This window comes from Ruditapes philippinarum, unplaced genomic scaffold (genome assembly GCF_026571515.1).
Source record: "Ruditapes philippinarum isolate M1 unplaced genomic scaffold, ASM2657151v2 ctg3083_1_1_1_1, whole genome shotgun sequence".
In the NCBI taxonomy this organism is placed as follows: Eukaryota; Metazoa; Mollusca; class Bivalvia; order Venerida; family Veneridae; genus Ruditapes; species Ruditapes philippinarum.
In genome coordinates this window covers 142000-167668 of record NW_026866180.1, presented here as the reverse complement: position 1 = coordinate 167668, position 25669 = coordinate 142000, and the positions used below count along the sequence as shown (strand labels likewise).

Below are 25669 nucleotides of genomic sequence, written 5' to 3'. Positions count from 1 at the left end.
ATGAAACGGCATTATACAATAATTATATCCATTCACCATACCATCAGGGTGTATCATACGTCTAGGATGTGGGATAGGGCGTGAAGATGAAACGGGTGTATGTACTGGAATGACTGGAATAGTCACTGAGTTAACTGGAACACTTACTGGAGTAACTCGGACACTCACTGAAGTAACTGGGAAACTTTTTTGGGAATAAGTCACAGGATTGGTGTGAACTTACCTTCTCGTGACCTTTCAAACAGCCAATCATCGACGAGCTTTCACAATTTTTAATGCGATGCGGTTTTTAATTTTTACCACTGGAAAAACAATAGTGAGTATTTCGAGAACAAACATGGCGTTGTCCATATAGCCGTCAGGTTAATTGGCCCCGTGTACACAAAAATTTAAAGATCGAATTCAAATATGAGCTAAACTTTTAATAATATGAAAAAGGCAAAGCCTCAAAGCGAGCTCGATGTACTTGTATGAAAGCTCATTTTTATTTCAAATGCAGTGACGAGTGCGTGTGACGTCACACGTACTGTGTTAAATATGGCCCCGCCCCTGTCGTGAAATGAATAACGAGTTTTGAAAACGTTGATAAAACTTTGTTTATTTTATTTCATTCTATAATTTTTCAAGCGAAATAAAGATTATTTTAAGTGAAATAAATGTAAAACTTAACACGTTTGCGACATTAAATTTGTTTGTTTTGCACGTGCTGTTTGGCGCTACATTGTGACGTCACGTAAACAATACTTTAAACGTCTGTACAGCGTTAACGACTGAATAAAAGCTTTGGTGTTCGGATTCATTTTCTTAGTTAGACCATTTTCTTTCATTCTAGATAGCTTTCACAACAAAATTTGACCAAAAAAATTGTTTTTATTTATCAGATTTCAAACAAAATGGCGCCTTCGAATTTCATTTTTTATACACAGCTTCCGTTATTCTGGTTCCCTGTCCAATTAAGGTTCCCATAGACGTGCGCGGGTGACCAGTCTACACATCCGTTTTCAGTCAGAATTCCTCAGTTTTTATCGTTATCTTTAAATTCGAAAGGTTGCGATGTGTCCAATTCGGTTCTTTGGACGAAAGTTTTCAAAACCATCACTTAGCAGGTACTCGCGTTACCGTAAAGCTCGCTTTGCGAGCAGGCCCTTCGGGCCAGCTCGTCGAGCTCGCTATTAACTTGATGAAAGTATGTTAATGAAATTTTAGAATAGATTTGTTGTTATTTTTAGGAGATATTATATTTTACAGATGATCCAAATATTGATTTATACAGTACCCTTAATTTGATCCTTTTTTTTGTTTTTCGTTGATTCTATGTTAAAATATGTTGGTTTCTTTGCAAATCAGCAATTTTTTACATTTGAATATGTACCATTGTAATTGTAGCAAAATAACTGTAATTTTACTTTTATAAAACAATGAAAATTAAATCAGGATCATTAAATCCTGATCCTGATCTTTTCTTAGTGAACACGGGGCCAAAACAATCTTGCCCATTAAAAACTGAGTCTATTGTTTACAGTTAATTTGTTTCAAATTAATTCAAATATTTTTTTCTAAAAAAAAATCAACAATTTGTTGTAAATGTAAAATGTGGACGATGTTGCAAAAAAATACAATTATACCGGACTCACTTGATTTTGACCCCGTTCGTGTAATGTTGCACCGGGGGCTGGATTGACTTTGGGTCGGGTAGACTATGGGCCGTATTGACCGTAGAGTTTGTTCCGTCTACGAGGTTTTAACACCTACAAAACGTAACATCCGGAAAATTCGGAAGTCGGCGGTTCAAAATGGCGTCGAATAAAAAGAAATTAGATGAAAAACATTTAAAAATGCTACGGGAAATGGTAGCATTGCCCCATAATAAGCAATGTTTTGACTGTCATCAAAGAGGGCCAACATACGTTAATATGACAATCGGTTCATATGTCTGCACGGCATGCAGTGGCTTACTGTAAGTTTTTGAAGCTTTCTGGAAAAAAAAGTTCACAGTCACATAGTCCAAATATTTAGATGTAACCGCGGATTTGAAGCTATTTTTTACATGGGTTAAATTCGCTTTAACGTCTAAACATATCTCTTTAAAAGTCCATAGCAAAATGAAAAACAATAAACATGCACAATCATTCAAACTCCCTATGTAAAATGTTACAAATAATACTTGGTATTCATATAAATCCTGCCAAAAATGTGTATTTTCCTTCTCATAACAACTTATTTAAATTAATATGAAAAAGGCAAAGCCTCAAAGCGAGCTTGATGTACTTTTAACGTGAAATAGTATGAAATAATCGCTCATTTTTATTTCAAATGCAGTGACGAGTGCGTGTGACATCACACGTACTGTGTTAAATATGGCTCCGCCCCTGTCGTTAAATGAATAACGAGTTTTGAAAACGTTGATAAAACTTTGTTTGTTTATTTTATTTCACTCAGTGATTTTTTTCCCAATTTTCAAAACAACCTGTGGCTTTCTGAAGGGGAAAATATAGCGCGATAAATCAGAAAAGGGGGAAATCAAATTCCAACAACTGAGAGTGGAATTTACTCACACAATTTATAAAAAATTTAATTTCAATTCAATTTATAATGCATGGTACAGGCTATAGGGATTCTGGCTGATATAAATGTCAGATGCTGTTAAGTTATGGTTCTGTTGAAGTGCACAGGGCATTACAGGGGAAAATATTAGCTTTTTTAGGGGAAAATATACCTATTTTTAGCTAGGGGAAACAGCCTTTATTCGGCTGTAAAATACAGGGAAAAAAATCACTGTCACTCTATAATTTTTTAAGCGAAATAAAGATTATTAAAAGTGAAATAAATGTAAAACTTAAAACGTTTGCGACATTAAAATAGCGTACTTGATTTGATTGTTTTGCACGTGCTGTTTGGCGCTACATTGTGACGCCACGTAAACAATACTTTAAACGTCTGTACAGCGTTAACGACTGAATAAAAGATATTGGTGTTCGGATTCATTTTCTTAGTTAGACCATTTTATTTCATTATGCCCCCACAATGTGGGAGCATATAGCGATGCACTTGTCCGTCCGTCTGTCAGTCCGTCCGTAAGTCCCGAAATCTTGTGAACGCAACTCCTCTTAAACCGGATGGCAGATTTTGCTTAAACTTACAGGGATGAACAACCTTAATGTGTAGATGGTAGTAAAGGAAGGAATTTTTGCTGCGACCAAATTTAACAGAATTATGGCCCTTTGTTGATTTTTCACTAGCTACTATGTAGAAATTTTGTGAACGCAACTCCTCTTAAACCGGATGGCAGATTTTGCTTAAACTTACAGGGATGAACAACCTTAATGTGTAGATGGTAGTAAAGGAAGGAATTTTTGCTGCGACCAAATTTAACAGAATTATGGCCCTTTGTTGATTTTTTCACTATATACTATGTAGAAATTTTGTGAACGCAACTCCTCTTAAACCGGATGGCAGATTTTGATTTAACTTACAGGGATGAACAACCTTAGGGTGTAGATGGTAGTAAAGGAAGGAATTTTTGCTGCAACCAAATTATAAAGAATTATGGCCCTTTGTTGATTTTTTCACTATATACTATGTAGAAATTTTGTGAATGCAACTCCTCTTAAACCGGATGGCAGATTTTGCTTAAACTTCCAGGGATGAACAACCTTAATGTGTTGATGGCAGTAATGGAAGGAATTTTTGCTGCAACCAAATTTAACAGAATTATGGCCCTTTGTTGATTTTTTTCATTATATACTATGTAGAAATTTTGTGAACGCAACTCCTCTTAAACCGGATGGCAGATTTTGCTTAAACTTCCAGGGATTATTAACCTTAATGTGTAGATGGTAGTAAAGGAAGGAATTTTTGCTGCGAACAAATTTAATAGAATTATGGCCCTTTGTTTATTTTTAGTTTTCAACTTGTGGCACATGTAGTCCAAAAAATATTTGACCTAGAGTCATAAGATTGACAGAACAGTGGCGTGTGGGGGCATCAGTGTCATATGGACACATTTCTAGTTCTAGATAGTTTTCACATCAAAATTCGACAAAAAATTGTTTTTATTTATCAGATTTTTCAAACAAAATGGCGCCTTCAATTTTCATTGTACATTTTCCATTTTAAAACTGTCTTTCGTTATTTTATACATAGCTTCCGTTATTCTGGTTCCCTGTCCAATTATGGTTCCCATAGACGTGCGTGGGTGACCAGTCTACACATCCGTTTTCAGTCAGAATTCCTCAGTTTTTATCGTTATCTTTAAATTCGAAAAGTTGCGATGTGTCCAATTCGGTACTTCTGACATAAGTTTTCAAAACCATCACTTAGCAGGTACTCGCGTTACCGTAATGCGAGCAGGCCCTTCGGGCCAGCTCGTCGAGCTCGCTATAAACAAATCCCGTGTAAACAGCCGCCATATTGGTGTCTACTACGCAATGCGGTGATTAATAGAACCAAATTTTTTAGACCAAAATTTTCTGCGAGCACCTGTCAGCGTCTAAAATAACAACAGAAATTTTATTCGTTCAGAGTAATTTTGTACTATTGTTTTTTGAGTGACATCACAGCATGACCTAGTCCTATAAATATGACGTCGCTTTGAGATATTTTGGTTCTGGGCAAAGCAACGTCATATCGAAATTGCTCAAAAACCCAGCATGTTCCGCCAGAAACACTGAATTGGTGGTGTTTAACCTATCATCGAAGTATTCCAAGTGTTTCCAAATATCTTGTCTGCCAATTTTTGTTGATTTCAAATCAGAGTTCAGGGTTTTTTTCACCAAAATATTGGGCGAAATTCGGCCCCATCCCCCCCTCAAAATAGTATGTTTTTTTCCCCTCTAAAAGCCAAAATTTCCCCCTCATATGGCAGCCAAAATTTGCCTGCAATGGATACCATTGTTTTTGCGTATAACTGCCGAAAAATGTTTTATATTAAGCCTGTTAGACTTCCTGTTAAGCAAAGTTGTTTACAAATTGTTCCTGGGTATGTAAGGGGAGCTACTCCTGGCGTCCCAACAAGTTTAACATGCGACTCTTTAAATTCTGCTGTCAATATTTTAGATCCGTATATTAAGAAAAAGCGACGTATTTTAAACTTGTGTTGCGAGAGTTGCTCCCCTTTTCTACTCACTGGAAAGAAAACAATGTCAAACAAAAGTCTTACAGTGGTAAGTGATGTATTAAAATATGCATTGGATTCGTTTTTGTTTCTTCATTTGTGAAGAAATAAAATTCCCCCTCCTTTTGCATTTTTCCCCCTCCAAACGGCACCGACCCCCTTCCCCAAAAAGTGAAAAAAACACTAGAGTTGTTTTTAATGTTATTTAAACATGATGATGTATCAAAAATTAAATAGATATTAAAAAGTAACTTTTTATGTTAATCATCATTTCTTCAGTTCTTATCAATGATTGCGGGTCTGCCTATTTACCCCATGACATCCCTAGAAACCCCAAGACACTTAAACTGACATGTTAATACAGTCTTAAATTTTACATTGTTTACTGGAGGTAACTAATCTATGTGATTTCACATGTACACATTAAATTATCTCCCTTCTGAGAAAAGGAATATCACATACATGTACATGCCAACAAGTAATCAACCTGATGGCACTGATTATAACTCTGAATGGAATATCTTGAATAAAAAACTGTATTTCTTTTCTATATTAAGTAAAAATATCAGGTCTCAATAAATAAATTAAACGAGATGACACGTAAATAACCAATCATAGTAAATAATAAACCTTTTTCAATTTACACAATATTTAAGTTTCTTGTCTTAGGGTAAATAGACTGACCCTAATGATTGTAATATTTATTTAACAGTAAACTACACAACTTAATTTTCGATATGAGATCAATTTTTACATGAATAAGACCTTGACCCCTGAATTGACCTTTCAAATGTCAAAATGTTTATTGTTACTTAAAAATATGATTGAATTGTTTGTATTTTCAGGCGAGGGCTTAATCCACCACACAGGGTCAAATCTATATCTATGGCTAGTTTTACAGCAGATGAAATGGAATTTATCAAATGTCATGGAAATGAGGTGAGCAAGTAAAAAATTATATTTGAAAACAGTAAATAGCTCTTTTATTTGAGAGTTTTCTAGTAAGGTTCATCCAGGGCCAACTACAACACTTTCTGTTTAACATTATAGCAGTCATTCAAATTTTGAATTAAAGTATACCAGTAGTTTGGGTTAGTAAGTGAAATAGCAAAGTAATTTTCAATGTAAATCTTTCACTTGCCAGAGAGAATATTTATATGTTTTCTGCTGAAGGGTTCATGCTTATTTCAATCATTGTCACCAACTTAAATCATTTAATGACAGATAATTATTTCAAAACAGTTCTTATTGTAAAGAAATATTTTGAAGAAATAAAACTTATCAATTTTTTCAAGATTTGTTACTTCTGATATACAAAGTGTTTAAAGTAAGTTGGATAATGATTTGATAATCTATACTGTTTATTTTAATTGTACATTGTATGTTAGGAATTAGAAGTTATCATAGAATGAATATGTTATTGTTTTTTCTCCCTATTTAGTATTGTAGGAAGGTATGGCTAGGTCTCTATGACAACAGATTAAGTGGTCAGACAGAGGGTAGAGATGAAGCTAAAGTAAAAGACTTCATGGCACAAAAATATGAAAGAAAACGTTATTATGTGGCGCCCTCTGACAGTATGAAAGATGAAGCTAAACGAATGAACGAGTCTGCGATAACAACAAAAACGCCGGGAACAAAACCACTAAAGTCATTACTAGGAGAGAATGCTCCAAAACTACATGTAGGAAATACTCAGGTATTCATTTCAATAACTTTTAAACGTCACGTCGTGAATTATTCATCAGTCAGTTATAACCCCACCCACATCCCACACTCCCTAGGGAATAGGGATATGACTATAAGATTATCAAACCCTTGTGGTGGTGGGGGTAAGGAATCTGCATTGCAGCATGCCGGGTTAGTCATTTAGTGGGATCTCTCACAACTGCCCCTGCTGAATTTGACATATCATTCTATTTTGGTGTCAAAACAAATTAGTAAGTCTACCATATGATTGACTGGGCAGCGAAGGACAAGGGGGAAGCTGAAAACTTTTCTTATATCCTTTCTCATAAGGGTCGGGGTTGATGTTACAATTGACTGATGTTTAAGAACTATTTGGCACGCTAAAATGATAATTATAAAAGCTGGAACCAGTGAGATTACCAAAACGCTAAAGTGATAAAGAATTATGTCTACATAGTAATTTCAGATGTCCAGAAGTATTTACCTGAATTATTGCTATAACTTTTAACTAAACAGAATTAACAAAGTAGAATAAGAAAATAAAATAAAAAATTCACTATTTGTTTAAAAGAAAAAGGAGAGCTATTATATTCACACAGACATCAGCATCATACTTTGGTTAATTTTTAACATGCAGTTTGGTATGATAAAACTACAGAATGGAATTGGTTAAAAAAACTTCACACACATATTTGAGAGCATAACAAAAATATAGGGGGTCACTGTCAAAGGTTGGTAACTTAAACATGGATTTTGACAGAATTATGGCCCTTTTTGAACTTAGAAAATATTACATGATTGTCCAGGCTCTTGTTTTACTATCAAGCACTAAGAATAGTGGTGCATGCTGTCCTACCAATAACTATTGTTTTATTAAATCATGGTTATTAGCATTTGACAAGTTAAAATTTGTTTTACAACATGTACTTATATTGGGTGTTAAAATTATATAAAGAATAGTCTAATATGGTTGACAGTATATACTGTACCCTGTTCCCAGAGTTCATTTATAAATCACTACTTTGAATATTTAAAATGATAAAAATACCAATCTACATTGTAGGTACAGATAGAGTGAATGACATTTATTATTGTAATTGATAACCTTTAACCCCCATCCCTTGTTTTGTGATGACCTCAATTTATCACATTAATATTTCACTTTCTGATAAACAAAATGTACTCGAAATTTTAACGGGATAACTTTGATAGGTTATGATAAAATGTAGACATAATCAATAAAATATCTGAAATGTTTGCCATATTTGAGGTATTGTTAGTGATACTGCCCTGTAATAATTCAAGTCATTATCATCACATATATTGTGTAACCCCATTCTCTTCACAAATGTACTGACTAACTGAGTACTTACAGTCCCTATTCTTAAGGTCTTACGTAACAAATTCCCAATTTTAAACTCCTCTGTTTTGAAGAAAAAGTCTGGCTATTATTAATGCTACGGCAGCGTCCTAATCATGCTTAAACTTAAATGTTCATAATTATTCAAACATTTTAAGTTACCAACATGAAACTTGGAATACTTGCTTTTTCTGACAAGGTGCAGATGTTAGACAAGGGACATAATTCTGAAAGCTATATACTTGGAGTTAAGTCCCTCTTTAACAAAAAATTTCTGTCAAAAGTGGTTATTTTCACATACAAGTGTTAAAACGACACTTGTTCTAATTTGGTAGTTTTTATTGATTTTTGTTAAAACACTTAACACTCAACTGACACTTAATTTGAAGTTGACCACAAAGTTATGCATGCACAGCTCCTTAGTTAAAACTTGTGTATACAAGAAACAAATTGGTAAAATTAAATGATTTAAACAGCTCAAAAGGAGGTACAACTCAAGCTGTTTAGGACATTTAATTTTTTTCTTATTCACATCTATAGATCTATTAATTAGTCAATGATCTAGGCAAGCATAATGTTTATCCAGATAGATGCAGCATTTTAATGAATGGTTTAAATAATGAATGGTTTAGATATGTGTTTAAATAATTATTATGTATCATTGCGGATGGTTTATGCAAAAAAGTCAGAAATCTTCAACTTTTAAGCCATCTTAAAGTAGGGCAAAGACTAAGGGATATTTTAAATGTCCCAAGTTAAGTTGACTTTGAAAATGTGAACCATTCTTAATAATGTTAAAGGTAAATATCACTATAGTATAATAATGAAGTTTGAGGTGGTATAGAAATTACAGGTGCAATGAAATTACTACTCCTAGATTTATGTTGTTTATTTATGTTATTGTGTTCATGTACATTGATTTAGTTTGACCTGTGCCAGTTGGCTACGTACCTGTGACTGATAGTGACCGTATTGTACTAATGTACCTATAAACACTCACCTTGTTTAAAACTATTTGTTTACCATTTAATAATGATAGTATGTTTGATCACATGATTACATTAGGTTCTATATTATGTTGGTTTGAATGTATCAGTTGTGTATGATGTGATATTTATTATTTACCTGATCATAGTATTCTCATCATTTATATTGAAAAATAATCATGTGTTAAGTATAAAAAAGGGAGGAAACTGCCTTTTTGACACAAGGGACCCTACTTTGGAAAGGCTTTAAGTTGCTGACTAAATATTACTTGTTTGCAATAGCTCCAGGCCTGTAGCTCTAGATTCAAATACAGACAGGCACCTTTGAGTTTCATGTGGGGAAAGTACAATCATTGTACATGTATTTAGTTACCTGCCATAGTCTACTTGGAGAAGAAATGCACTGAGTGCATCTAAGGTCTTTCTTCTTCAAAAACTGGAATTACTGAAAGCATAGCCATATATTAACAGTAAACAAGCTTGCAGTTTTGGTTATAAAAGTTTTACTGTTTATCATTAGCCATATAATCTGTCAAAAATCTTATAAAAGGCTGCATAAGATGTCTTAACCCATTACTTCATATACACGCCTTTTAACGCCTTTTTCACCCCCCCCTTTTTGTTGTCTCAAATGGTGAAAAAAATGCATTATTTAGGCCCTTAACACTTGTTTTTGTTTGAGAAATGTTGTTTAAAAAAATGACCACTTTTTCGGCGCGGCCCCCCAACCAGAAGATACATCAGGGGGTTGCCAGAAGGGGGATGTGCCCCCTTTCTGTTTGGGGGGTTTGAAGGGGGGCGGAGTCACCCTCATCGCCAAGAAAATTTTGGACTTGTGAGAGGCTATAAATGACCCCAGATTGATCATAACGTAACGTGTAACCAACACTGAAAAGCATTTGACTCAACCTCAATCCATTGAGAAGTTGCAGCACTTTGAAATCAAATATGATGGAAAAAATCAACGCAAAATAGTGATTTTTGGCAATTTTGAGATGTCCCCTCGTTGCCATGGTAACAGAAAATTTAAGCCTGAGCATGTTGTTGCAAGGGCAATGGTCCAGTCAACATTTGTGCCAAGTTTGATTAGTGTTGAAGCAGTTTTTATAGTATTATAGCAATTTGAACTTGTAACGGGAGACTTTTCAATGAAAACAGCCATTTTTCACAAAATGCTCATGAAGTAATGGGTTAATCCAAGTCTGCAATTTTCGTATTATATTGTTATTTTCATTGCCTCTGTCAGGGATCACCACTAGTCAAAAAAAAAAAATTACCTTGAAAAAAAAAACAAATTATCATGATCTAAACAGAAAATGAAAACCAATGTTGTAGGAAGATGTCATTAATGTCACTGTTAACCCATTTGATGACGATGAGCTACCAGCTACAAGTGTGTCCGAGGCCAATGTGACAAACTCTAATCTATTTGAGGAGCAATTAACTTACACACAGACATCTACAAACACAGCAACGCCACTGTCTGTCATAGACACTCAGATAATTCAAGAGATGGTATAATAACCCGTCCTCCATGTGATCCAATAAAAGGCATTATCCCAAATATAAACTTAATAAAACTACCAAGATGTTCAAATACATTGCACCGCTGGAAAAAAAAATGCACTCCATTTCCATGCAATAGGTACAAAAACTATTTTACACCATTCCCATAGTATATTTATAGTAAAATTTATAAATTACATCCTTTTTACTTATACCCTGAGCTTAAAAGCAATTTTTATCCTTTATGAAATAAACTTTTGCCAAAACAATATTTTCCTTGAAAGTTATTATATAATTCCTGAAAATTTCCTGAAAGTATAACCTCAATTAATAATGCAGTAGCTTTGAGTCCACAGAAAAATATTATATATGGACATGTTCGTATCTACCTACCCCTAACACCCAAATGAAGCTTCTATTATTGACAACAAGTACAGGCCTTTGCATAAAACCTTCCTGAATCCCGCCCTCCACCAATTCAACCCTGCATATTTAAAAAAACCAACACAAAAAACCGTCCCTAAAAATATTAAAATATACTGTTATAAAGACAAATATTAATAAAAATAATTGTTTTATGTTTGTTAAATAAACCAGATAGCTTTAATTTACATATAACAAATTTATGTACTTCACTGCAGGATTTAAGAATTAGCAACAGTAAAAAATGTATAAAATTTTACTTTCATAGTGAGATGTTAAAACTATGAACCATTATTAATGCTGAGAAAATGAAGTTAAGAAAATATAGTAAAAATATCTCTAGTTTCATTCTGAGAAGCCCCCCCCCCCTCTCCACCTTTCCCAACCCACTCATGATAGAGCACAGTTTAATTTATATTCTTACTCATAGATATGTAGATATGTTATGAAAATAATGCCAGACATTTTAAACTGATTGATTAATAACAGTTAAGTGATAAGATTAATGACAAAAAGATGACATATTATTATGTGACAAGATGTTGCAGTGATCATCAACGATATAGTGTCACATGATGTTTACCCATTTGTATCAACCATTTACGACTCACATCTTACAATGATGTCATATCAGCATTTTTGCCCATTTTAATTAACCCTTAATTAGACATACTATTTAATTGATTGCGTAATTGTTCTGCCCACTCTTTGACTGATGACGTTAGTTCTATTTAGCAATGAGTTTATTGTATTCTGTGAGTGAGTATACATACTATACATGGTCATATATGTATGATTGGTATGAACATGGCGTGTCATTGTTTCACCAATGTAACAGTTAGTGATTGATACAATGTAAAATAGGTTATCAGCTCGGTAATTCATTGATAATTAACTTGTTCAATATAAGTGGGTACTTTACAGTGTAGATATCAGAGTACACTTGCAACAGGACGTGGCTGGGACTAATTTATGCACCGTAATTAAAGTGCACTGATATTGTTGTCATCTTGAAAGGAGAATTAAAGTTTAAGAAAGAAATTTAAGAGAATTTTGGCATTTTCTTGCTAATTTTTAATCCTGAGGAACATTTAATGATCTTTCATCTTAATTGTGTTTGTTTTGAATTAAATAGTTATATAAAAGTTTAACATTGAGTTGCCTAGTTACATGGGACGTCAGATGATGGTGAAGTGTTTTTTTTATATAAGCTTTTCAATCTTTAAGTAACTATTTTTAAACTGTGAAAACAAAAAGAGTTTGTCTTTTTATCTGGACATAAGACTGTTAAAATTTATTGAAAATGTCTGTGGAATTAATGCAGTATTTGAACAAAAGATCTACAACTGTTTATGGTAAACAGGTAAGTTGTTGTTGTTGTCCAACATTTTAGAATATTAATTTCTGTTGACATGACAACAAACTCTAAAACTTGTTATTCTGCAGTCACATTGTGTCCATTGCTTTAACACAAGTATTGGTAAGAAATGTACAAAATGATCGCAAGTGAAGTTCAGCAGTTTATAAGATTTAATTTCATCTGAAGATAATCTGACAATAGACAGCTTCCATTTAAGAACATAAGATTTCCGTCAAAATAGCTCCCAAGGATATTTTTTTGTACATATAAAATAATTGCAGTTTTTTTAATATATATGATAAGATTGCTATTATATTAGGTCAAAAACATGAAAATAAAAATTATAGCAGATGTATTTTGAGTTTTAATCATGTTTTAAATTTCATGTTGCTAACGTCATTATTTGACAGAATATTTGACGGATATTTTTACGTTCACAACATTCAGAAATTGGAAAAATTAAGCATTCTCTTTATTATAATTAGCAACATTTTATTCTAAGTAATAAAAGATTGAAAACTGTATGTAAAGGAAGTACTATCTCTGCAGAGAACAGGCCAGATACAGATTTATTCATTTTTGATGATGTTGCTAAACGTCATTTTTTGACGGAACAAATTGTTGCTAGAATCATTTTTGGACGGAACAAATTGTTGCTACCATCATTTTTGGACGGAACAAATGTTCTTTCACAATTTCTAAAATACTTTTTCGCAATGGATACAAGAAAACAACTGACAACAAGTAAAAGTTTTCAAAGAGCAAACAAGTAAATTATGTAAATTTACTTGGACATTATCCGAAATTAACTGTCAAAACACTGGCCATCAACTTTTCTAGGCACTAAAGAACGTATTTTACAAAATAATCTGTCAATGGCTATTGAAACTTTTCAAAAGATATGCTATATTTTAGGGCCGGGAATTATATTCAAATATTCGAATATTCGAACATTGAAAAACGAATACGAATATTCCAAAAAAAAAGGAGAAATGTTTCATTTTTTGTCATTACTTTCAAATTTCAATTCAGATCGTAAATTAACCTTTGCCCTTTCTTTCACCAGGTGTTCAAATGTTTGTATGACGCGTGTCAACAATTATCGCCAATTAACTTTGAAAACTTTGGGGTATAGTTGATCAAAAGGGCACCCGTTTCACAGTTTGCAAATTACCTGTTGAACAGTTTATAATGTAAATTTTTCCGATTTTAATTATCTTATTTATTGTTTTCTGTGTTAAAATCTTTCCGATTAATCAATAATTGTCTTAAATTTTGTGAATAAGAATAAATTGGCACCATTATTCGGCGCGTTATGAAAGCATATGAAGTGTCTAAATTCTGTCAGAATATATTTATTCCGTAGACATTAGACTCCGTGTGATATTTACCTCGTTATAGTTAAAAACTTATCTTAAGAATATTTTAAACTTTATATAAAATTATAAATAAAAAAATATTTGATACAAGTTAAGTTTCAATATCAATATGTGTCTTTTGGGGATAAATGGCTACGATGATTCATATTACTGTCAGTCAAGTCACGTGAGTTACCTCCCGTTAATAAGACAGCGGTCGGGTTTACTGAACAAAAGGCAATCCAATTATGAATTTATTTCAAAAGTAAACATATATCTCGATTTACAATATATAAATTAAAAAAAATTCGACATAGCAATAAAGGGTTCTTTTTAATCGCCAAATATAATATATTCTTTTAAACGGGTTTTTGTAAGGGAAAGGTATGAAAACGATCTGCACCAAATTAGAATGTATAAGCACCAGTTCACCATGTCGCCTTTTGATGGGCTATTAAGTTGTAAACTGTTACACAAAAACACTCAAAATTTGTAGTATAATTTTAGAATCCATGGCATAGACAGAAAAGGTTTCACAATGTTTTAACAACAAACAAAGAAAGATTTCTCCTTTCCAATGTTCCTTAATTTGTCGTCGCCCCTTTTCCCCTTTTTTCTTATAGGAAAACTGCGGACCCACAAATCCATAGACTTTTCTCCTCTTCTGTGAAACTCATGGGTTTTGAACAACCCTGCAAAATGATGTTTACAATCCAATGACTTGTTTTGCAACCCAATAACATTTTAACAATTACCAGTATCTTATCAAAGAGGTTCAAACTGGACTCAATGAAACAATCAAATGTATTTACCAAGTATTCACAACTGGTAATGAAGTCAAGCTCTGATTGACATTCAAATGTTGCTTCATATCATCACAATATTAACTGGAAGAAAAGACTTAAAAATGCATATACACTACATGTATAAACAAATAATATTTGCACATGAACAGACAACTGCTCTACCTGAATAGTAAGGCTATATTATTAGTTATAAAGATTTTTGACAGGTTATATGGCCCTATATAAATGGCTGTTTGTAAAAAATATAAACCCAAATCGCTAGCAAGGATCATTTTTAGAGGAATAAAGCAAGATTTCTTTATTAATCAACAATAGCTGTGTCACGTGTATAAAACACTATATAAACGTCAAGATTATCCAATGAAAAGCGACGTTACAAACATGCAGTATTATAAAAATTATTTAATAATTAATCTTTATTAAAAAAATGCTATATGGCTGGGGCTTGAAATACTGTTATATGGCTGGGAATTCAACTCATGTTGTATGGTTAAGGCTTAAACTCATGAACTCCGGAGATTGATATCTGACTACAAATCTTGTCAGCAAGAGTGCCTTATATTGGGTTTTAACATATATTAAATGTGATGAAGACAAAAAAACAACTTTTTAACACACAAGTAACAATTTTTTTAAAAAAACATAACTTCCAAAGTAACAAAAATGGAACAGCACAATACAGGCCAAACAAAAGTAATGCATTGAAGAACAAAGCCAGTACTAATTGCTTAAGCTTCTTATAAACGCTGATAAATCTTTGTCCATTTCCCGAAAAATTGAAAAAAAATACTGATTGCACCTTTTGACTGACAACTGACGAATTTGCTAGTTTGCATTGACTTTTTTTGTGTACTGAATTTAACCAAACTGTTAAAACATTACTACTTACAACAGCATTAAAACTTTCTGATCCATTTCTGATGAGAAGGTTAGTTTCCTACAAGGTACCTGCATGAAAAGTTGTTGAAAGGGTAGACCTTTAAAAACTGATAACCATGCCTTTTAAAAACTGATTCAAAAAATTAACTTGTGCACACACTCTCCATATCATTTTAGACACATTACCTCTTTTTCTGCCTCACTTGAAAACCAAAAGGGGTTTTGGAGCGAAAGACTTTTAAAACACAAGGACTTTTTTCAATTGTTCAGAAAAAGAAATGGGCCTGACCGAAATCAAAGCCAAAAACCCCTCAAAATGAAAAAAAAAAGTTTTCAAATTTTCCACCCCCTCTCCCGGCATTTTTTATAAAGGGGGTGGGTATTACAAAAAAGAATTTTTTTCATTTTACTATTCATAGGTTTTCCTTTCTTGGAAGGGAGGTTTTTACCAATGTCTTAATCAAAATTCGCCTCTCGCCCCGTCTTCAAATTTGCTTCGAGTCACTTTCAAAAAAACAAGTTTTTTCTTTTTAAAGGGAAATCTTTTGGGATTCCTTAAAAATTTTTATCATTTTTTGGGGAAATTTTTGGGGTATCCTTTTTTTCCAAAAATTTTTTTAGAAAATTAAATTTTAAAAACTTTTAAAAAGAGAAAAAATAGCATTAATTTGTAATTGAGGGGGCCCAAGTTATTCATAATTTAACCTTTTGCTTGAAAACAGGTTATACCCAAAATCTTCAATCAAACTGTTCCGCCAAATCATCCCCAACAAGTCTACTTTTCTGCAAACTTTAGAAACATTAAACTTTTTCAAGACATATAAATGAGAAAAAACAGAAAACATTAATTTCTAACAAGAGCTGTCGGTAGGACAGCAACACTTGACTATTCTTTAGGTGCTTGATAGTAAAAAAAAATGCTTGATTAAGGAGTTAACCTCCTCCTGTCTACAGGTTGGGGTCATTGATGGTGAAAATGTGTGCAAAGTTTCAAAGCACATATATGTCAATTGGACTTTGAAAATATTTGAAACTATTACAAAAACTTTTAACGTTAAATTCTAAGGTCCAAAAAGGGGCATAATTCTGTCAAAATGCTTGATAGAGTTACCTCCTCCTGTCTACAGGTTGCGGGTCATGATGGTCGAACGAGTTTTTACCTCCTTCCTGTCTACAGGTTGGGGTCATGATGTGGTGAACAAGTGTGCAAAGTTTCAAAAGCCATATGTCAATGGACTTTTTGAAAAATATTTGAACTATTACAAAAAACTTTAACATAAGTGGTTTTTATGCCGACGCTCGGGGGTACTACAATAGCTCTACTTATTCTTATCGAATAGTGGAGCTAATAAGGCAAGTTAATTCATAGTTAACCTTTGCTTGAGAAGTGACAATAACATGAAAAGTGACATTTACATTTACTGTTCATATGTTTATAGACAATAAATAGTTTAGTACAGTGAAGATTAAATGTTATACTCAGAACAATAAATTATATTGATTATTATGTTTTGTTCTGGTTTTCAATGTAATCCATTGTTAGTCATTTGATATTCCAATCCACACATTTTTTTTAACAACATTTAAATAAGAAAATGAACAAAGAAAAAAAAAATGGGGCTGATCTGACTATTTTGGGGCCGATCTGACTTGGGGCCGATCTGACTTGGGGCCGATTTGACTGCCTTAATTCAACTCAATCCATCTCTCACTACCTGGTATTACTGACACTACAATGTTTACATGTAGATTTATTATGTCAAAACATTGACGGTTTTGTCAAAATATTGATGATCGCATCATTAACAGCCGTCAAAGAATGACGATAGCAACAATTGTGTATGTCGATTAAATGACGTATGCAACAAGATAGAGCTGTCATCGATATCGACAATATCGATGTATCGTTTGATATTTTTTTGTCGATCAATAATCGATACACATTTTAAAAAATCAATACTTTTGACTTATTAATTAAATGCCTAGAAATTATACAATTCACCCAAAATATGCTGCAGAAACAATTATTTATATCAAATGTGATGCTTTTGTTATATAGTGGAATTATTTCATAGCAATGGTGACAAAAAAAATATTGTCTAGAAAAAATCATGCAGTGGACAAGACACTGTACAGAACATGTTTTTGACTGAAATCATTGAAACAGGTATTGAAAATGAATGACAGACAAGTGAGTATAGGATATTATCGATATATCGGTGTATCGTTGATTTTAGTTACTTGATATCGATATATCGTTGATATGCTTTGCACTGAATCAATGACAGCTCTACAACAAGAATGTCCGTCAAAAAATGACATTCGCAACAGCTTTAAGCGTTAACAGTCATTGGAAGCAGTAGACGTCCGTGTATTCGTCTATTTCCTTCATACAACTCTCGACTTTAATATGTTTTCTCTTCTTTAAAATATATATACAAATATCTATATGTACTTATTGTTGTATCGTCAACATTTAAAACACTTTTGACAGACACAAACTTACTCAAAATAATTTCGATCATGTGTAATCGAGCGTCTCAAATTTTTGGCCATGTTTTTGCATTCGGATACTTACGGATTAATCGTTAGTTTCTTGTCACTATGCAAAAAGGGAAGTAACAGCTATAAAAACTGAGGAACAAAATGTGCGAACGTCATTCACTAAAATTGACAGAAATTATGATCGCAACCTTTTTTCAATAAAAATTTCTGGTTATGGCTTCAAAACTTAAGAAACCACCTGTTAAAACCAGAAAGTACCAAGTTTAACACTAACTTTGAATCCCCACCCAATACATAATCACACAATAACCGAGTCGATGGACAGTTTTTTGCGAACGTTGCTTTTTTGACAGACGTTCATTGTTCATCATCTACATTATTCTAATTCCTTTATTTTGCAAAATAATTGAAAAACACATAAACTAATCAAATAGAATGCAAGGCAATACATACCCCAACAATAAATTGTCTTTGTTGAAATAAAACTTCCAATATTATTCGAAAATGCGAGTATATATCCGACCTGGTGAAGAAGCTGGGAGTTCCGTCCGTCAAAAAGATGATGATTTCCAATTTAATTTTTAGTTATTTTGTTCATTTCAATATAAAATTAGATCAGGAAATTGATTTTTATTGATTTTATTGATGTACTTTATTCAAATAAATGCATGTACTTTTCAGGTGAGCTAATTTAACCCCAAAAAATCACATTTCATAAAATTATCTCAAAATCAGAAGCAAACTCCAGGAAATAAAGTACCGAAATATATTTATTGATTTATGTATGACACTTAAGTACATAAAACTCAATATTACTTAATAATGGATTAATGTAAGAACTAACATTATAGAACATAATCCATGATAAATTATAAATGTCCAAAGTCAATATAAACAAAAGGGCTTACATTAATCAGATTCCGCCCTTACATTAATCAGATTCTGCTATATTTTCAACAGCACACAAACAAAATTGCCCTTGGTTGACATAATACACAAACAACAAAAAACTAACCAACAGGTATATATAATGTACCTAATCAAAAAAACACAAAATAATAGGGCGGGCGGAGTGGCAAAATTTAACATTCCATGAAAAACGTGTCATACAAACTGTACCAAAAAACTAGTTGAGCGACTTATTTATAATAACCGCGGATGAATACAAAAAATCAGTCAAGCAAATCAAAAACAAGTCACTGATTTTAAAAGGGAGACTATAAGCCAGGTAACAGACGTAATAATAAAAAGCCCCTGTCAATATCGATAATTAAAAGATTTTATGTTTCACAAAAAATACTTCAAATTATCTCAAAATCAGAAGCAAACTCCAGGAAATAAAGTACCGAAATATATTTATTGATTTATGTATGACACTTAAGTACATAAAACTCAATATTACTTAATAATGGATTAATGTAAGAACTAACATTATAGAACATAATCCATGATAAATTATAAATGTCCAAAGTCAATATAACAAAAGGGCTTACATTAATCAGATTCCGCCAAAACCCGCCAAAACATAAAACATAAAGCAAAAAAAAAAAACAAAAAACAAATCACTGACAAAATACATATCAATCAATGTTACAAATTTAACAAATCTAATAATCATAAAAGAATGCAGCAAAATCAAAACTATATCAATCTCAACAAGACTAGGGTAACGTCCAGAAAACCATTACCACAAGTCTTCTAACCTCGAAGAAGTGACAAAAACCTCCTTCAAAAGGTAACAAAAACGTGTAAGACATAAAGATACTGTCGAACCACGTACAAGAAGTCTAAAGGAATAAGAACAACTCCCTTTAAAGACTATGTATCTGAATCAAAATAAAGCACCATGAACAATTTTGACAGAGCTACATTCATTGAAATAACAAACTTATATACAGACATAAACTTAACATATAAACATGAATATATACATATATAACATACAGTGCTACATGCTGAGCAAACAACATCTTACAGAACCACTTTACCTTTAACCAAATGCGACACCGTATTAATGAAAAAACGGCGTAATAAACGCGTGCCTTCTAAATTCAAATGAAGACCTTTGTCTTTAACAGCAAATAGTGAACGAATTGGTTTACCAAACTTGAAAAAAGGCCTAAATGAATGAATAAATTGACAATTCCTTTCTTTACATAGACCTTCCAACAACTTATTGACTTGTTTAACCTTCGCACTTGTATCCATATAATCACACGGACGAGGCAAAATAGAAGAGAAGACAATATGAGTATGAGAATTAATACTCCTAATCAAAGTAATCAGATTATTGAAAAAACTAATAATCTCATCAACTGAATAATTCTCCCTAGAATTAATGTCATTAGTGCCAACATGAATAATTGTGAAAGGTTTTGACACCAAAAAAATGAGCATTCTGTATCCTAGCTGAGAGACGGGCTATGTTAATCCCTGGGAAGGCAATCACCTTGGTATGCCAAATGCCGCTAACGTCCTTGGCAATGGAATCAGAAATAATATGAACCATCAGGCCTGGAATGACAAGAAAAACAGATAACCAAATCATTCTGTTTCTAATACAAACATCCTAGATAAAATATCAATTTTATCATTCCAATTAAGATCTAAATAAACCTTATAAGCGTCCGATTTCCAATCACCTAGTAATTGAATAAGCTCATGGGGGATATTTGACCTATGTGCAAGAGTTGCAAAACCCCGTCTAAAAGAATGACTGGAAAATTTCTCACAATCTAAACCTATCATTTGAATACATTCCCTTAACTTTTTCTGAAACAAATAATATGTAACCACTGAACCATTTGGTAAAGTAAATAACACATGACGATGTTGACGAATTTTCAAAGATAAAAGCATATCATAAGCTGTAACAGGACATAACCTCCTATCTTTTAATCTAACTAAGGGACATATAACCTCTCTTTCTCCAAATTGTATAGTTTTTGACCAATTAAAATGTATTAAAACATAATTACCACAATGGCGAATACAATTAGAGTTCAAAAATTTTCCTTTATCAATATCATCCAAAGAAGTGGGAACCAAATTCGATTTTCTTGCACAAAGAAAAAAAGCAAAAAGAAATAAACACCAATAAACAACATTGTCTTTAACAGAAAAATCCAACTTTTCAAAAATCCCCAATAAAATATCTAAAGTAATAGGCTCTGCACGTTGAACAGCCCAAGGATTTAACCTAGCAATACCTCTAAGGGATAAATTAAGTAAATAAGTATTAATAAGATCAATGTTATAACCTAAACACATATGCAATGTCTTCACTCCACTAATGTAATTCTTAATACTTTGCACTGATTTAAAAGATCTACTAAGAAATTGAGCATATAATTGTAAAGTTGATGTAGAAGCAGGTAAATAACAAAGTCCAAAATATAAACAAAATAAGATGAAACTTTCCCACTGTATATGCAAATTCTTGTTGGTACCATCAGCAAAAGCTGATTTATGTGACTTCCTGAGGTCCTGTTTAAGAATCACAAACTGTTTCTCTGAAACAAATTACAATTACCAATCATGAAGAAATCTAAAAATATCTTCAGGAACAGCAACATTCTCCAACAAAGAAACATGAGAAACTTGTTCATAAAATGCATTAATATACATAGGATCTGAATCCCATCTGGACAAACAATCTGCAATACGATTCTCATCTGAACTGAGATGAATTGCTTTGATTTGAATCTCATTAACTGAGGTAATAAAACATAGCTCCCGTAAGCACTTTTGTAAAAATAAACTCCGAGTTTTGCCCGTATTGATAACAATACAAACTGCTTGATTATCACAATAAATAACCACTTTTTTCTTTCTCAAAACAGCACACCATAATTTAAGAGAAACAATGACAGTTAACATCTCCAAACATGTAATGCTCAAATTCTGATTTAAAATAAAACCAGGAAAAACACTGTGGAAAAAACTATTACCACAAATTCCACCACATCCTGTTAAACAACTATCACAACTAAAAACCGAATCTACTAGCGACCATTCTCCATAATCAATCAGAGATTTGCCCTGAAATATAGATAAAAATTTATGCCACCACAACAAATCTTTTTTAACGTCATTAGTCACTAAAAATTTATTTGAAGAACAAGCATGACATTCTCTAAACCAATTCAAAATCCTGTTAACAAATATTCTACTTGACCTAACACAAGCACCCACAAAGTTAAGTTTACCCAACAAACTTTGTATCTCTTTTAAAGTAACCGACTCTTTCCCTAACCAAGAAGAAACCAAAGACTTAATCTCTGCAAGTCTTTCTTGAGTAACCTCCATGGTCATAGTACTGCTATTAAATAAAACACCTAAAAAGACCATAATGTCAGAAGGAGGACAAGCTTTATCAAGAGCTTCCTCAATGCCACTCCTAACAAAAATCTCTCTAAGTAACATAAAAGCAAAATGAGCCACATCATTTTTTTCCACACCACAAAAATCATCTAGATAATTACATATACAAAAACCAAATTTGAACATCATAAAAGCAAAAGCATTTGTCACTCTTTGACAAATATGTGCTGAAGATCTTAACCCCATAGATAATACAGTGTCAAAGAAAATATGTTTTTTCCATTTGAAACCCACTAAATTATAACTGGATGGACAAATGCTTATTTGCCTATACGCTCGACGCAGATCTAACTTAAACATTAAACAACCTTGACCTTTGGCTTTAATAAGAGACACAAAGTCATCTATTTTAGGATAAACCAGTTCAACATCAGAACCAAGATATTCATCCTTCGAAACAAAATCATTAACTCCTGTACCATCCTTGGGAAAACTCAAATCTAAAATAATACGTCTCTCATTAGGATTGGACTTGGGGACTGTGTTTAAAGGAGAAATGACCATACCATCTAGAAAAGGACAAGAACTAAAAGGACCAATTATAGCATCACAAGAAGCTTCTTTCTGTAAATATTTCAACATATGATCCGGGAAAGCGGTTGCACCAGCTAAATTCCTCTTACAAGGTGGTTTATCAAATAGAATTTTTTTATCCTCTAATGTTACATCAATTGGAAAACCATATTTTAATAAATCACACACCAACATATCATTGTAACCATGCAGCATTTGCTTAATAAAATCTGTATCTATCCTATTATTAACAGGAATCCTGCAGCCTTCAAAATTATAAAGGCCTGAAGATTTAACCTCCCGACTTATCTCAATTTTTTCCTGAGATGAAAGAGATAATGTTTCTTTCAAGCTTAAACAAACCTTACAACTTTTTTTATGATTACAAACACACTTTACAACTGAATTTTCAAAAATTAGAGTCTTCAATAACCTTAGGAGACGAACCTATGTGTTGATATTTACAAAAACTAGGCAAGAAAATATCAGCCAAACCATCTAAAGAAGTATTATCTGATGTATTATTAGTTGAGGCCATAGCCCACAAGCCATTAGTAAGTCATACACTGGCATGAGGGCAGGCAGTGGAACATTCTGGGTGTGGCAACTCTTTTCTATCTGTTTGCCAACATGTAGCACAAATATGCTTTGCAAACCGGGTTTTTCCCCCTTTCAAAGCAATAACATGTGATGATTTTTGCGAACATTTATTCCTTTGATATCTATTACAAAACCAAATTTTGTAATCTTCACCTCCAACAGTACTTGAATTTTCCTGAGGAAGATCAAACGATGGTTTGGGACGTAATTGCACAAAATCTACATTTCTAAAATTCTTAACTTTGTGTCTAGCCAGCACTGCAGACTCAACATAATGGAAATCATCCCCCCAGTTACTGTGACCTAATTCAATCTCTCTCAAAATGGCAGCATAAAGTGACTTAACAACAGAAAAATCATATGAGCTATTTAGGTACATCAACTTTTTTAACAAATCCAATCTAGCTTTGGCTTCTTTTTCTCTAATCTTAGGTGAAGAAATGATTTCTAATTCTCCTGCTACAAACAAATTAAAATCTATTTTCTCAAAAGTAATATTTCTATTGACAAAATCAAACCTTAAGGTAGAATGCGGATATTTTTGCCTATTTTTAACAGAATCAGAACATTTTGAAGTTATACCAGATTTTGTATGTTTATTACTATGTCTATTATGCTTCTTAACACTACTACTGTGAAGCCCAGAACCACCATCATCAGAGTCAGAAACAGTTGACTCATTAGTTGACTCATTATCCGTAGTAGAAGCACTATTATCAGTTGAAGACTCTGAGCTGACAACCCCAAGTTTTGCCATTTCCTTCCTTGTCCTTCTCCTCAAACCAGTCATTTCTCTCAAATGTTTAATAGTTAATAAATCCATACCTGAATCTCCAGCTGGAGTAGAAGAAGGCAAAGGCACCTGAAAACCAGCAGCTACACGAGGTTTCTTCGAACCTTCCTTCCCTCTCTTAGGCATTGACAGTGACGGGCCCGACAGTGACTTTTCCAGCTCATCCACCACGGCTTCTCTTTCCTCCACCTGTTTTCGAAGTATCTCCAACTCTTTCCGTTCTTGCAATACCTTCTGTTTCTCGTCCAATTCTGCAAGGCGAGCCAACAGTTGTTTTCTTTTATCTGTATCACTGAGAAGCTTAGCCGGTGAGACCGTATGTTTAAGCTCGTCTAATTTATCGGAGACTCCGACGGGTAAACTCGATTTAACTGAAACTGACACGGAGCCCTCTTTCCCAGGAATATGTTTCCCATGCGACTTAATGGCATTTGTCGTACTAATTTTATCCGGAACTGTAACTACCGGACCTTTAGTGCCCGAAATTTTCGTAGACACCTTAGAACTCGAATCTTCCGTCAAACTTGTCGAACTGTGACTAGTTGTAGGAACACTGACGGGACTAAAACCCGAAGCCATTTTTCTATAGTCTATAGCTTTTCTAGCCCTAGAACTCCTCATTCAAAACAGAAAATTATGTTACACAAAACTCTGTATTCAAAGTCAAAAGACAAACAAATTCAAAATAAAAGTTCAAAATAAAAGTTTTTCCCCACTGGGAAACTCCTCTGAAGAACGTAAATTAGTCCATTTAAAACTGTATCCTAGAGAAGCAAAGTAACCACAAAAATATTATATTCTTTTCAAAATGGCCACAGTAAAGACCGCCAAAATTTAACATTCCATGAAAAACGTGTCATACAAACTGTACCAAAAACTAGTTGAGCGACTTATTTATAATAACCGCGGATGAATACAAAAAATCAGTCAAGCAAATCAAAACAAGTCACTGATTTTAAAAGGGAGACTATAAGCCAGGTAACAGACGTAATAATAAAAAGCCCCTGTCAATATCGATAATTAAAAGATTTTATGTTTCACAAAAAATACTTCAAATTGACGGAAATTTGACAGAACTTTTACGTTCTTAAATGGAAGCTGTCAATAAGTAATATTGTAATGACAAGACATATGAGCCGAGTCACGACAAAACCAACATAATGGGTTTGCAACCAGCATGGATCCAGACCAGCCTGCGCATCTGCGCAGTCTGATCAGCATCCATGCTGTTCGCTATCAAGTTCTCTACTTTTTATAGAGTTGTAAGCAAACAGCATGGACCCTGATCATACTGGGCGGATGCGCAAGCTGGTCTGGATCCATGCTGGTCGCAAACGCACTATGTTGGTTTTGTCGTGACATGGCTCATATTTGCTTATTGAAAGTACAAGGAAT

General features: G+C 33.1%; 1 protein-coding gene across 6 annotated transcripts in view; it reads left to right on the top strand.

The window, feature by feature from the left end:
• The first annotated feature begins 1747 nt into the window (after positions 1 to 1747).
• LOC132731588 (arf-GAP domain and FG repeat-containing protein 1-like) overlaps positions 1748 to 25669 on the top strand; it is a 44471-nt gene continuing 20549 nt past the window's right edge. For 4 of the 6 annotated variants that reach the window (XM_060717799.1, XM_060717797.1, XM_060717796.1 and 1 more), the window contains exons 1-3: positions 1748 to 1957; positions 5959 to 6052; positions 6555 to 6812. In XM_060717799.1, the coding sequence (XP_060573782.1) occupies positions 1794 to 1957; positions 5959 to 6052; positions 6555 to 6812 (516 nt within the window). In that variant the 5' untranslated portion in view covers positions 1748 to 1793. The remainder of the gene's footprint in view (positions 1958 to 5958; positions 6053 to 6554; positions 6813 to 25669) is intronic. The other 2 variants (XM_060717798.1, XM_060717795.1) reach the window with 1 other exon arrangement.